General features: G+C 41.5%; 1 protein-coding gene across 1 annotated transcript; it reads left to right on the plus strand.

The window, feature by feature from the left end:
• The first annotated feature begins 139 nt into the window (after nt 1-139).
• On the plus strand, nt 140-9317 carry fxn (frataxin). The gene is made up of 6 exons (XM_018669367.2): nt 140-460; nt 589-678; nt 862-953; nt 1031-1151; nt 7084-7181; nt 8903-9317. Exons 1-6 carry the CDS (start codon nt 353-355, stop codon nt 9039-9041), a joined length of 648 nt encoding a protein of 215 aa, XP_018524883.1. The 5' UTR covers nt 140-352; the 3' UTR covers nt 9042-9317.
• The last annotated feature ends 4854 nt before the right edge of the window (nt 9318-14171 follow it).

Here is a 14171-nt window from a genome sequence, read left to right on the forward strand (position 1 = left end):
AAGTACCATGACCGTGAAATACAGTAAGAGAAAAAAAAACGTAGGAAATATGTTTTGGCGTCAAGGTAACATGACATGGCGCTAGGTGCTACCCTATTATTATTTATAGAAACCACACTTAGCAAGTGACGTCAATTAAGTCTGTTGTGTTTCAGGGTGTGTGAGGGTGTGTGAAATATTTGACCTGTTTGGTGATAGAGGTTCACTCCCGTCCAGAAGGGGGCGGTAGGAACATTGTTCCTACCGTCGCCGGAGCAGAAGAAGAAGAGGTTGAAAAGGAAGAAGGAAGAAGACGACACAGACGACACCGGTAAACTTTGAACCGAAACAAATCGTTGGTGTCTGGTCCACCATGCTATTCCTCACCAAAGCTCACTGTATTTCTTCACACATGTGTCACCTTGCGAACGCACAGTTCAACGTGGTGACAGCGCAGAGAGTCAGGAGCCTCTCTAACCAGGTAGCTAATGTTATGTGGCACTTCCACCACTCTAAGCTAATAGAGTTAGCACAGCTCACTGACAGTGGGTCATGTTATTCTTAAGAGTTATGATTTGTTAACGCTGTTGGCGTCGTTTCGTGTTGCAGCTCAGGAGCTTGTCTAACCTCCCGGGTGCTCGTTCGTTCACTGAACACACGGTACCAGGCCGCGCTCCCACCTCTCACAACCCAGATAAAGTAAGTCCTGCCTCCACTCGGTTCACAAGTTTGACAGTTTCAGGATTTCGTTCTTACTATTAAGGGAACCGTAAGGATTCTACCAGGTTCACATAGAGAAGCAGTGAAGAGAGGAATCCAGCCTTCACCACTGACTCCTTGTTGTACTTTGTTAAGTGTCTGACCTCAGATTTTCTGTGTCAGTGGTTTGAACGTAGAGTTGATGGTGACGTGTCGAGGAAATATATCCATCTGACAGCACCACGGCGAGAGAAAGACACCCCTGTGCAGATAAGGTAAGCCACAGTTCTCTTCTTCACTAAGCATCACTTGCTCACAATGCATGGTTTAACTTTGTGTTACTCTCTGAAAGAGAGCTGTCAGAGGCAGCGTATGAGAAGCTGGCAGATGAGACATTGGATGCTCTGGCTGATTACTTTGAAGACCTGACCGATGAAGATTTCACCGGAGCAGACTACGATGTTGTCTTCTCTGTAAGTCCGTCTTTGTCCTCCTCACTGTCGCAGTGCAACAGCTCTGACTGCTGTATCTGTATGTCATTAGTAATTCTACTGAAGAATTTTTATCAGTATTATTTGACTTTTATTGATCAAACAACTTAAAGTGTTTTGTTAATTAGGATCACAGCAGTATTCCAGTTTCATGGTATACTAGGGTATGAAAGTTGATGGTTATCATGCACATATATTATGGACATCTGCTTATCACTGGTAGTGGGGGGGAAAAGCAACCAAATGGAGAATCTCACCTGTGTGACTGACTGTCAGAGTCTGCACCTGGCTCCACACACTATTCATGAAAATAATCAGCAGAGTACAAAAGAGCTCCACCTCAACCAACTACAACAGTAAAGTACTGCTTTAACATTAAAACATGAGGAATGATAATATCAATAAAATGGAATAGAATGTAGACAGTAGAGTGGACAGAAAAAACACAACACAGTGTGCAAAGAATGAAGCCAGGACAGTTTAAGGTGCACAAGGTGGGTTGAATAGTGTCCTCGGCTTTGTGTGTGTGTGTGTGTGTGTGAGAGAGTTGTGGTGGTGGTGATGGTTGCGGGTGGGGGGTGTGTTCAGTGACTGTTTGCAGTCTGTATGGCCCAGGGGAAGAAGCTGTTGGTGAGTCTGGTGGTGTGGGACTTGACTGACCTGAAGTGCAGTCCGGATGGCAGCAGGTCAAACAGGTGGTGGGCGGGGTCTGAGGGCTCTCCTGTGATGGCCCTGGTTTTCCAGGGAGGGCAGAAGGCAGCCGATGATTTTTTTTTTTGGGCGGTGTTGATGACCCTCTGCACAGCCTTCCTGTCCTCAGCTGTGTCTCAATCAATAGTCAGTGATATAATATAACACTCAGGGGACATTTTCTTACATTAAGTACTTTTAGTTTTAATAGTTTAAGTAAATTATCAGATAATACTTACATACTTACTTACTCAACATTTTCAGTGCATGACCTTTCTGTGGTTGTTGTGGAAGCAAACCTCTGTAATGCACCAAACTATACAGGACCCAGGAATGTCTGTTCAGCGTACATTGTGTGTGACTTATGGTTCAAATTCTTCAGCTTCAACTTAAGTTGATTGACTTCAGTTTCTAGCAGGTAAAACAAGATAGTGCTTCACTGGGATAAATCCTACTCAACCAAAAGTGTGTTTCACCAGGCCTGGTGCTTTGGCATTGCTGCCACTCTACAGCCTTTCCATGAAGAGGTGTTGCTCTGCAGGAATCCTGTTCTTGACTTCATGGTCTTATGAAATAAGGACAAAGCATTTTTACATCAAATTAGATCTTTATCCAGTTTTATATATTTGGGGATGGTAATGTCAGTCTGTTGGTCCACCACTGTGGTTCAGACTATGTATATCTCGACAACCATTAGGTGTCATTTAATAAAATTTAATGCCAAAGGCAAAGTAGAAATCTTTTGTGTTAATTTCAGTTGTCTGATCTTATTTTGTGACACTGCAGTTCCTTTGCTCACACCACTATGAGTTGCCAGAATACTTTTTTTCCACACAAACGTCATATTAGGATCCACATGGGATAATTCCTAACTGGGATGCAGGTCAATATCGAGGTCAGGACCGATGCAGGCTTTTTCTGACTCATAGGTGTCAGCTATGAATGCGGATGCTGCTCTTGGAATGACAGCTGTCAAAACCACCCCACTGTGCATTGTTAAAACTTTGACGACACAGCGTTGTGACTGAGTGACCCACTGAGCCACAAAATATATCGAAACATAGGTCAGTTAGTAGCTGACAGTGCACAGCAGTGTGAACAGAGCTGTACTTTGCACCTGTTTCAGTGATATTTAATCAAAGAAACACCTTTAAAGTGCTGTATTTTGTTATGATAGTATTTTGTTCATGATGGTGTTGGAAGAGTCTAAATCCCACCCACAGCTTCCTGCAACAGATCCACAGTGACATCCTCTCTGTATAGATATGATAGAGAATACTGTATGGAACTATACAAAATATTGGAAACAAGCTGGATATTGGAAACATTCTATTTTCTTAATGCAGAGCTATTTGGCTGTAAATCGTATCTAAAGTGTTTCACTAATTTTGTCGCAAGCATAGAAAAATTGAAAAAATCGAAATTGATTTCCACTAAATATTGGATCAAAAAAAGGTGGATAGGAGCAGAACTCTCCACAAGCACTGGCTGCTGGCCAAACAGCCGACTACTTAAGTCCAGCCAGCTACTTTACTGTAATTAATTTTTGACTATAATAAAATAATTTTGATTTTTTAATATTTAGAACAATGCAAGCATGATGACAGAGAAACACACAATATTGCAGCTCAGCTGCTAGTAGAGAGTGGCAGCTTGTTTTCAGTGTTTGACAAATATTAGCAAAATAATGAATGATAAAACACAATAAGAATTGCATGGATCTGTGCTTTTTACAGTAAAGCCATTTCTAAGACTAATTGCAAACACACTAAATCACAAAAACAGGTCTATATCATATGAGACAAATGTAGGCTATGCCTTAGCCTCATACTTTAATTTAGAATTTAATTTTAAAATGACCTTGAACATTTTTGTATTTTGTATTATGCCATTGACCAATTATGCAAACTAATGCCAGATGCTGCAAATCATGTTTTGAAGATAAAATATCATGTAATGCAGTAACATGTACACCAATCAGCCACAGCATCAAAACCGCCTGCCTAGGGCTGGACGATAAAACAATAATGACAATGATCGCGATGTAACTTTTCCTCGATAGACATGTAAGATGTGGTTGATACAACGTTGATAGAAGTCATTCTATCTAGAAGAGCACTGTGCTGAACCTGTTGTGGCTGGATAGAGTTAGAGCCCTGTCATGCTAGACTAACTCACACAGCACAGAGCATAGGAGCAGCAGCACATGTGCTAATGTTTTGGGTACTGCAGCTGTGCGCAGCAGTGCATCAGGAGTAGGAGCGAGATAAAAGAGAAAATAACGACAGAAAATGTTAACGAAAACTCGAGCGACAGCGTAACTGAAGAAGACGCCCCAATGGACACGGACCTGAATGACAGGGGACTGACAGGTACAGAGAGCCAGTAGAGACAGACACAGCTGATAAAAACTCTGTGGGATTTGTCCCAGTAGAGAATACCAAATCTAAATACAAATCTGACTTAACGTTAGCTACTGCTTTCTCTCTTGGTCTCATCTTTCTCTCTCTCTCTCCATCTTGTCTCAACTGGGTATTTTGCACATTTAAAACAGGCTATTGCAGCAGCGGCAATAATTCTACCGTTTTGGGCTGTCACTATAAAATGTATATAGCGGCGACACTGCAGACATAAAGCTGGTGTCTTGGTCATAGCTCAGTTCTCTCTCTCTGACACCATCAGCCGCTTTTAACTCGTCATATCACCAGTAGTTTCAGCTTTAGCTGTGTCCGTTCTTGAGACTAGCATACAGCTCTCACCTGACAGCGGAGCAGAGAGAATCAGAGAGACTCACACTGCCATGCTGTCGCTCTGTTCTCTGTTTTCATCAAGTATCTAACTCCACAGTTAGTTTTGTGGTTTGGTCATTTTAAGACAAGATGTGCTTGTAAAGTTTACAGCCTGTCACTCTGGTGCTCCTGCAGTGCTGTGTGTGTGAACAGTGAAGCAGCTGAAAAAAAGTGTGACAACTCGTCCACTGACTCTGTGAGTTGAATCAGGATTCAGGAATCAGGAATTGACCTTATGGTATCTTCACATCTGATCTCACATTTGATTTATATCATTATCCATCCATTATAATATCGATATCGCCTGATATGAAAAATCATATTGTGATAGGATTTTTTCCCATATTGCCCAGCCCTACGCCTGCCTAATATTGTGTAGGTCCCACTCGTGCTGCCGGGACACCTCTGAAAAGCATCAAGATGTTAGCATCAACATCATCTCACTCAAAACCCCAAAGGTCCAGTAATGGCCCTGGCTCCACACATGGATGCAGTGTTATGACAGGTTCTTCCCAGCCGTGCAGATTTACATATCAGTGAAATGAAAGCAATTTTCTTTCCTGTTCCTCACTATTATCATCATACTGCTCTGTCCTCCTGTTTGTCTGTAGTGTATATGTCCTGGCACTGTTGGACTTCCTCTAGGACGCCCACTCTACAGATCATTTGACTCTTGTGTGTGTCTTTTTATTTTTCATTCCTCTCTCCTGTAACATCTTCCTCTGCCCTCTCATGGTCCATGAGAGGATGATTAATAAAGCAGCCAGCTGTATGTGTCTGCATGTGTGTGTCTTTTTTTTATTCGTTTTAGTTAGACAGCGGCTGTCTCCTCTGGCTCTGAGTGATTGGCCAGTGTTCCAGTCTTGGCAGCTGACCCCCTTTTCAACTGGCTGCAGTGACATATTCAGCCATAAACAACACACACACACACACACACACACACACAAATACATTGCAGGATGGAGAGAGCTGTGACACTGCACACTGCAGAGGGTTTCTGCAGTCCGCTCCTCACACATGCCTCTGTTTTTCAAACCTTATAGTGCATCTTGAAGAAAGTGGCTTTAATGAATGATATGAAGTATTAGCATGCTTGAAGGAACAGTGAAAAAAAGTGGTATTCACAAATCCACTTTTACATCTCTCTTTGTATATAGATCAAGCAAACAAGACACTGTACCGTATCTGAGAGATACGGTGCACGCCCATTTTATGCACGCGCACCGTATCTCTCAGATGAAGAGCGCACGTTAATCCTGTTGGTTTGTGAGTAGACTCTAACGACACAATGTAAAACCCCGGCTGCCAACAAAGACAGGGAGACTGGTCACATGTTCTCTGGGTTCTTCATCTGTAATATGAGATGTAAGGACACAGAAAATATGTGATAATTATCCAGATCCTTGGATTACAGACAACACGTGGGTCACATGTCTGAGAATGAGCTGTTCCTGTTAATGATGTTCTGCCTGGAACACTCAGGCTGTATATGTATGAATGTAATGCTGTTATGTTCAGTATGAACTTCATGTTAACAGTATTTCAGCCTCAGTGGAAACTGAACCTGGATCAAATAGAAACATTCTGTAAAGTGCTACACATTCATATTTCCATCATTAATGCTGCATGTTTTGGTCTGTAGTCTACACTTACAACACCCTGTCGCATTATATTGTCTTTCAGGACAATAATGCCCCCACCCCCATTTAAAGGATTATTCAAATCGATAATATGCAACACTAATGATGCTAAATTCTGCTGCTTGACTGTGAGAAAAAAAATTACAAATTAACTGAAATTGAAAATGGAAAATGCTGAGCATTTTTCTTTCTTTTCTTCTTTTCTTTTTTTGGTGGGGGTGGGGGAGGGACTGATGGTCTTTAGACAACCCCCGTCTTGCAGAGTCAGCCTCTCTCAGTCGTTGTGCCAATATTGATTGGTTGTTCCACCTGTGGGGCGGAGCTTAGGTAGAATAACACCCAGTTAACCACCAACATAAGCTGCTCGGAGCAGTTTAGAGATGCAGTGTAAATGACCATGGCAGCAGACCCCGGGTAAAACATATCCACCTTTCGTAGTACAGCTACACCTGACGTCACCAAGTTACTCCTGAAGTTACCCTGATAAGCCAGTAACCTCGCTTTGTAGTACAGGCCTCTGCTTCCCCTGCTGCCAGTCTTTTTTGCCATGCTAAGCTAACCACAACAACTCCTGCTGAATACACACGAGATTGATCCATCTGAACGTTTCACTCTGAGAGAAGTCAAATGGTTTCCAGAATGTTTCAGAATTCAGAATTGTAAAATAGACACAACAGCTAGATGAAGATGAGTGTGGCATGTTGGTGTTACTGGGATATGTTTAGTTTTGTGTCATTTGCTTTGTGATCAAAATAGTTATTAAATGTGTGTGTTCTGTTTTTGGCTCATGTACAGAGTGGTGTGTTGACAGTGAAGGTGGGCGGGGACCTCGGCACCTACGTCATTAACAAACAGACACCAAACAGACAGATCTGGCTGTCTTCTCCCACAAGGTAAGACAAGAGCATCATACCATACCTGACTCCACACCCTGATGGTGTTGGTGTTCACGGCGTTGTCTCACTTGCAGCATGACTATGTACTTTCGTATTTAGCACGATACTGCCTCTAGTGGAAGAGCATGTAATTGTTCTGCCTGTCACTACACGCCGCTCGCTTAGAGTACCAATTGGGTTAAATTGGATAATCTTCCATGGCACACCTGATGATTTCTCATGGCACACTTATGTGCCGCGGCACACTGGTTGGGAAACACTGCCCTAAAGAAAGTGCCTCCGCAACTCTCTGCTGTCTGCAGCTGTCTGTCTGCTCTCCTCTGCAGTTACACACACAGCTGTGCAGACTGCAACTATTGTGATGTGCACACATAGACATTTGAAACTTGATGGGACAGTGACAGGGAAACAATAGGAGGAGTAAAACACTCATTAATCTTATCTCAAGGAAGTTTAATCGAAAGATTAGCATGAATCCACTATCTCAAGAAGCCTCTTGGATGAGAGGTGAAACATCTTCTAGACTACAACTAAGTCCAGTTGCTTTCGATTAAACTTCCTTGAGATAACTATGACCTGGATAAATGAGAATATTCACAGGCTTGCTCATTAATCTTATTTTAGGTTCAGCGTCACAGTGGGGTGTGTGGGCTGTTGTACTTACGAGCCCATCTTTAGAGTAAAATGGACTCAACAGGTACATGCTTGCACCAGCCGCACCTACCCAAATCAGTTCATTTCAATGAAATTATCACTGTTATTTGATTTGAGATAGTGGATTCATGCTAATCTTTGGCATACATTTCAACTTCAGTGAGCCAGGGCACCAGGCTTGTGCTGATTGATGATAAGATTAACTATCAACTATTAAAGACGCAAATGCTAATTGTTTTTGTCACTGCTGATATGAAGGAAAAATCCCTGTCAGTCAGAACAACTCTGCTCCTTCATTTAAAATAACAGGCCTTTTCACCTACCAGTCTAGAAGTGTGCTGAGCAGTCTAACAAAACACTGAATATCCATTCTTCATACACTGCTCCTGTTTGCAGGTGTGCAGGGGTGTGCATACCTCTGTCTGTGCGTTCATGCTTCCATCCCTCCACTGGGCCCATCCCCATAACACATGCTCTTTTCTCCACTCCATCTTTACGTGCCAGGTCACGCTCTGCATCTTTTGGATGAATATACACTACATTTTTGATATGTCATCAGTTCATCCTATTAGACATTTGTTTGAAATGTTGTCATAAATGTGTCAGTGCATCAGCTGTTGCCAATGTGTGTGCATTCCTGAGATATCACATTCACAGGAATGGGGCAGAGCAAGCTGAAATACACATACACATACACATATCAACCAATGGTGAACCCTTACATAGATGGGCCAGGTACATGGTCACATGACTTCAGGCCAGTTATATTGCCAAACTGGCGGAGTGGTTAGGGTGTGTCCTATAATGAACATGGATGACATCATATTTAGTCCATTACCAGGATAGGGGTATCTATGGGAGCTCTTTACCCAGAATTTGCCTATTTACTATACCATACATTCTTTTACACAGTGCCACAAATATTCATTGCAATGGTCTTAAAAAACCTTAAAGCAAAAGCAAGGAAATTATTTTTTTAGAAAGACAAAATGCTTTTCTGTTGTTTGATTTGATGAAGTTTGAAATGTCAACTGTGAATTTCCTTTATTCTCCTGTGTTTGCAGTGGACCGAAGCGCTATGACTGGACAGGTGAACGCTGGGTGTACAGTCATGATGGTGTTAGCCTCCACCAGCTGCTCTCCAAAGAATTCTCCATCATATTCAATAAAAACATGGACCTGTCTGACTTGCCCTATTGCTGAGACCCCACACCCGCCAGTGACGTGAATGTATTAGAACGACTGTGACTCATAGAACAACTGTTCCATCATATGGGAGCCTCAAGACCCAAAGTGTATCTGCACAACTCCACAGTAACTTTAACAGCATTAGCTCTTAGGGGAGCAGTTGCATGTAATGACAGTCATTGCTATCTGTGAGCTGCATTGTTGATATCTATATGTTCTTTAAGAATATATTGTACATGTGTATGCTGATAACAGCACATTTTCATAAAATAAATGTGGAATTCAGCCACACCCACTCTCCAGCACCTCCATGTCCCCAGCATCCCACTCCATCTAATCAGTTAACACATGAGACTGTTTCCATTGCAGCCAGCATTTACACAGTTTCTTGACAGTCAGGGATATTCTCATGTTTTACACTATTTGCAATTTGTAGGACATTAGCTAGCAGACTATAAATCCTTATGTTGTTGATTTTTTGTTTTTATTTGTAGAGGGCCATGTATAATATTAAGCATTGATGTTTTGATGCATTGTACCAGAGTCAGTTTAAAGGTCATATTCATCTGCTGTTCCTTGGCAGATCACAATTAAAACATACACACAGTGATGTAAAGCAATAAAAGGGAACAGCTAGAGAATACATACTTAAGGATTTTCTGGAGTTTTCCAAACCAAATTAAACCGAGTTACATGATGGAGGAGGGGTTTAATAGACTTGAATGTAATCTGAGGATGATGTTTTTTAGCAGTCTACAGTGAACTGAATTGTCTTTTTGTAAATGACACCAACATATAACACAACAGGACATGTGAGGAAGGATCAGAGCATGCATGAATATCTCAGCTGCATAGATAGACTTATGTCTAATTAGGATTCATTATGATGCCAAAATATTAAAGTCCAATGCAATCTAAGTTTTTTGAAACTGTTGTGAAAGATCAGTATATAGACCACTGTCAGGGCTCCCTCTGTGACATAAGCCTCTCCAGTTTTTCTGGTGTTCTCCTAACTTCCCTCGGGTCACCGCCTTCCACCAGCTCACCTGTCGCTTGTCATCATCTTGCACACCTGCTGCTCATTGGGTAATCATCAAGCGCAGCATAAGAACCGTGTGGCAACATTGCCACATGCTAGCTTCCTTGTCTGTGTTTGCTTTGGGGTGCTTACTAAACCGTTAGGGTTAGGGTTATAGGTTAGGGTTAAGTTGTAACATCAACTGGAGTTCAAATTGACTTAAATGGTCTTTTTACCATTTGATCAACACAAAAAGCACAGTGCTCTGAAAAAAGACATTTTATTGTGACAAATAATTAGGACAACAAAGCAGTCATCTCGTAGATGCATAAGTATTCACCCCACCCTGAGTCAATACTTTGTAGAACCACCTTTTGCTGCAATTACAGCTGCAAGTCTTTCGGTCTCTACTAGCTTTGCACATCTAGCGAATGAAATTTTTGCCCATTCTTTGCAAAATAGCTCTAGTTCAATCAGATTGGATGGAGACCAATTTTCAAGTCTTGCCACAGATTCTCGATTGTATTTAGGTCTTGGCTTTGACTGAGCCATTCGAACACATTAGTATGCTTTGATCTAAACCATTCCAGTGTAGCTCTGGCTGTATGTTTAGGGTCGTTGTCCTGTTGGAAGGTGAACCTTCGCTCCAGTCTCAGGTCTCCTGCTGACGCATGAGCTGCTCTAAAGCTAAGCTGATGGAAACCAAAACTTTTTGTGTTATAATTAGCAGCATCTATTGGAACGACATGAAGTTCTCTTTTTGTCAAGTTTTTACCCAACTCATGAAATAACTATTAAAAGTAGATTCACTGTTGCCTTTTGTGTCACCCATTATATGAAGACAAAACTCATTGTAAAATATTTCATTGTATTTCATTGTAAAATGCTGCTTGCTTTCCTGTAGGAATATACATTAAAAATGTTTGCCATTGATTTGATTTTTTTGATTTCATTCAGATTTTCATGTGGGTAAAAACAGTTCAGTGGCCTGAGCATGTTTTGTGACTCAGACATAGGGATTTCTCATAATTTCTCATGGGAATTTCTTATAGGCATTTTTCTTACATTGGGACAAGCTGAAACTCAGTACTGACATTGTCTTCCCATGTCTAAGCTAAATGGTCATCTGATGGCTAGTTAAGTTTGAACATGTCCTCATTTTAACAAAGACAAAAGGCCAATTATGTTGTCAGAGTTTAACAGCAACAACCACAGTGAGGGAACACTAAAATGAGGTGGGATTGTTGAACAAAAGTTTCCCAAATGGACCCTACAGGATCTGACATTTTTTTTCCTCCTTAACACACTTGCACCGCACATTTTTACAAGCAGGGTCCTCCTACATGATATAATGTACTCAGTTTCCCATGGATCACTGATGCTGTCCGGAGTTGATCCACACTACGGTGATGTTATGGTGACAGATGAACCAGGTCACAGAAGCTTATGACATAACATGACACACCCTACTCTGCCCCATCATACAACACCAGTGCTCATCATCCTTACTGCAGAGCCCATGATTAGGATCATACCACAGACAACATACTTGTGTGTGTGTGTGTGTGTGTGTGTGTGTGTGTGTGTGTGTTCCCATGCATCCATTTGCACATAAGCTTATTACAGTGATATCCTTTTTCATTAATCTGGCAGGAATAATAGAACAGAGCTCCTGTCCAACAGGATCTTTGCTCAGCCTCCCACCAAGTTTTCTCCATCAACATACAGAATACTAATATAATAATAATACAAATGTATAAACTGTATCCAGCACAATACAGTTTAATAGAGAATTATGTTACACTGAAACCACGAGGGTAAATGTAGTTTTCATCCAGTCTCTTGACTTCTCTTGTCTCCGTATGTTCATGAAGCCATACATTTTTGGAATAAACATGCACCATCGCCACACTTCCCATCACCCCACCAAATGCACCATTATCAACATCCATTTGCATCTGTGCATTGACTTTTTAAGCCAGCTCACTTTTTTGGTGCTGCAACAATGCCATGCTACTACTTTACCTGTCAGAAGTAACCATTATTATTCATATGACCACATACCAGTAGGCTAAAACTGCCACAACTGTAAAGTTCCTGGGGATAGCTCCAGAGAGTATACTTAATTTAAAAAACAAACAAAAAACCCCAGTGGGATTCATCATCTGAATAGTCACAACAAATGTCATGTCTGGCCTGTGGTTATCCACATATCTTTCTATGGACCATCTGGAGAAACTTGTTCTTTTGTTGTGATGTTAATTTTGAAACTACCATACTGTTACTGGTTATTTATAAAAATGTTATCTGTGTGTGCACTAACCAAAATTTTCACCAAACTAAAAAAAGAAAAGAAAAGAAAAAAATGGGGATGTGGCGGATTATCACTTTAAGCACCCAGAAGCTTAGTGCCACTATTATCCTCCTGCAGTGGGATTTTCTGTGTGAATTATGTAACAGTAATGCTTCAACACAAATCAGTGCATGGCCGTTTTGTCTTTTGGCTTTTTTCCACTCCTGCTCCTGACAATGTGCACGGCTCCTCAGCACTACAACCACAAACACCTAGTGACAGGAACGGCGGACCTACTGTAGGCAACCAACTTAGAGGTTGTTGTGGCAACTCTTTGACTAGTACGCACTGCTGCGATGCTAGAGCATTGCTGAGCAGCAACATGAAGTATAAAAAGTTCATTACCATCATGCAGGCTGCTCTCGGAGTCGCCCCCCTCAACAAGAGAGAACTGATCCCACCGCCACGCAAACTCTGGAAACCTGCACGGTGAGTTAGTGGTGGTGGTGTATGTGTATGTGTGTGTGAATGTGTGTCTAACCCATGGGAACTTGTCGCTGTGATGACCAAAATTGAGGCTGATACTGCTTTTTGAGGTTTAAGACTTGGTTTTAGGGTTCATCCTAGAATTAGGTTTAGATTAGGTCATGTCAGTGACTTGGATAGTTGTGTGGGGGCTGAGGGGTAGGGGGTATTTCCACTGAGTGCACGTGGGAAACAAGCCAGTGTGGGGTGGTCAAGAAATCAAAGTAAAATCAAAGAGAATCAGTTTATGTTAATGATGCCTCAGCTCTAATAATAGATATTGTTATGAATATGTTGTGCTTTTTGCAATATTGCTATTTCTACAACTTTGCAATTTTACTATCACTACAATTCATTGTAGCGCTGTGCAGTACCCTGAGGTCTTCTGGGGCGCAACGGGTAGTGCAGTTGCTTTTGAGTCATGAAATTGCTGGTTTGAGTCCAGCAGCAGACAGGTGGTTATAGCTTTTTAAAAAATAGTATTACTAATAATAATAATGATAATAATAATGAAATAGAAGAGCAATAGTGCAAATGCTTGAAGCATTCACACACATTTTCTGCAGGAAATGCATATTATTAGTGTGAATGCTTCAAGTATTCAACTTTGTATTCAACTTTTTGATCCTATGCTTCTGTGATTTTATTCAGTGCCAATGTTTCCTTTTTCAGTTTGGGTTGTGTTTTCAATGCCAAATCTTAATGTCACTGTTCTCCATACAGTTTGACTTTTAGACCTTGGGAGTGAGGGCATTCTTGGAAAGTGAGGGCATTTCAGTGTCCTCAGTTTCTTGTTGTTTTTTTTTTTAATCATCTTTTTGGAATTTCTGCTTTATATTTGAAAGTATTAATGGAGAGTGATAGAAAAGGTGGGGGAGAGGAAGGGGATGACACGCAACAAAGGGCACAGGCCAAGGCAGGATTTGAACCTGGGTTCAGATACATATAACATGGTCTGATGTATAAATAGCAACACTCCTGGGGACAAGCCATTCTATCCTTGTACCAAGGCAGGAGCTGTGTCCACATTCTTGAGGTCAAGCCCACTGTCGGTGGACATGAAACCCTGCCAGGGTTATGCCTTGTCACCAGTTCTTTTTGTGATTTTCATGGACAGAATTTCTAAACCCAGCTGAGGCGTGGGGGGCATCCAGTATTGGGACCATGTTATTTGCATTTTGCAGACATCAAACATCATTCAGCATGGCTAACAGAGAGCTGCTTGTTTCCCTTTTCCAGCTGACACTGTCAGTAGGTCTCTTTTGACCACGACCCCAGTCATTGCCTAACCTTAACCATGTCTTAATTA

The sequence above is a fragment of the Lates calcarifer genome, linkage group LG13 (genome assembly GCF_001640805.2).
Source record: "Lates calcarifer isolate ASB-BC8 linkage group LG13, TLL_Latcal_v3, whole genome shotgun sequence".
NCBI classification, from domain to species: Eukaryota; Metazoa; Chordata; class Actinopteri; family Centropomidae; genus Lates; species Lates calcarifer.

Bases quoted from the DNA above. Each gene is read 5' to 3' on its own strand.
- fxn (XM_018669367.2), top strand. From the start codon at position 353: ATGCTATTCCTCACCAAAGCTCACTGTATTTCTTCACACATGTGTCAC. The intron at 679-861 runs GTAAGTCCTGCC...TTTCTGTGTCAG, and splicing joins CCTCTCACAACCCAGATAAA to TGGTTTGAACGTAGAGTTGA. The intron at 7,182-8,902 runs GTAAGACAAGAG...CTGTGTTTGCAG, and splicing joins TGGCTGTCTTCTCCCACAAG to TGGACCGAAGCGCTATGACT.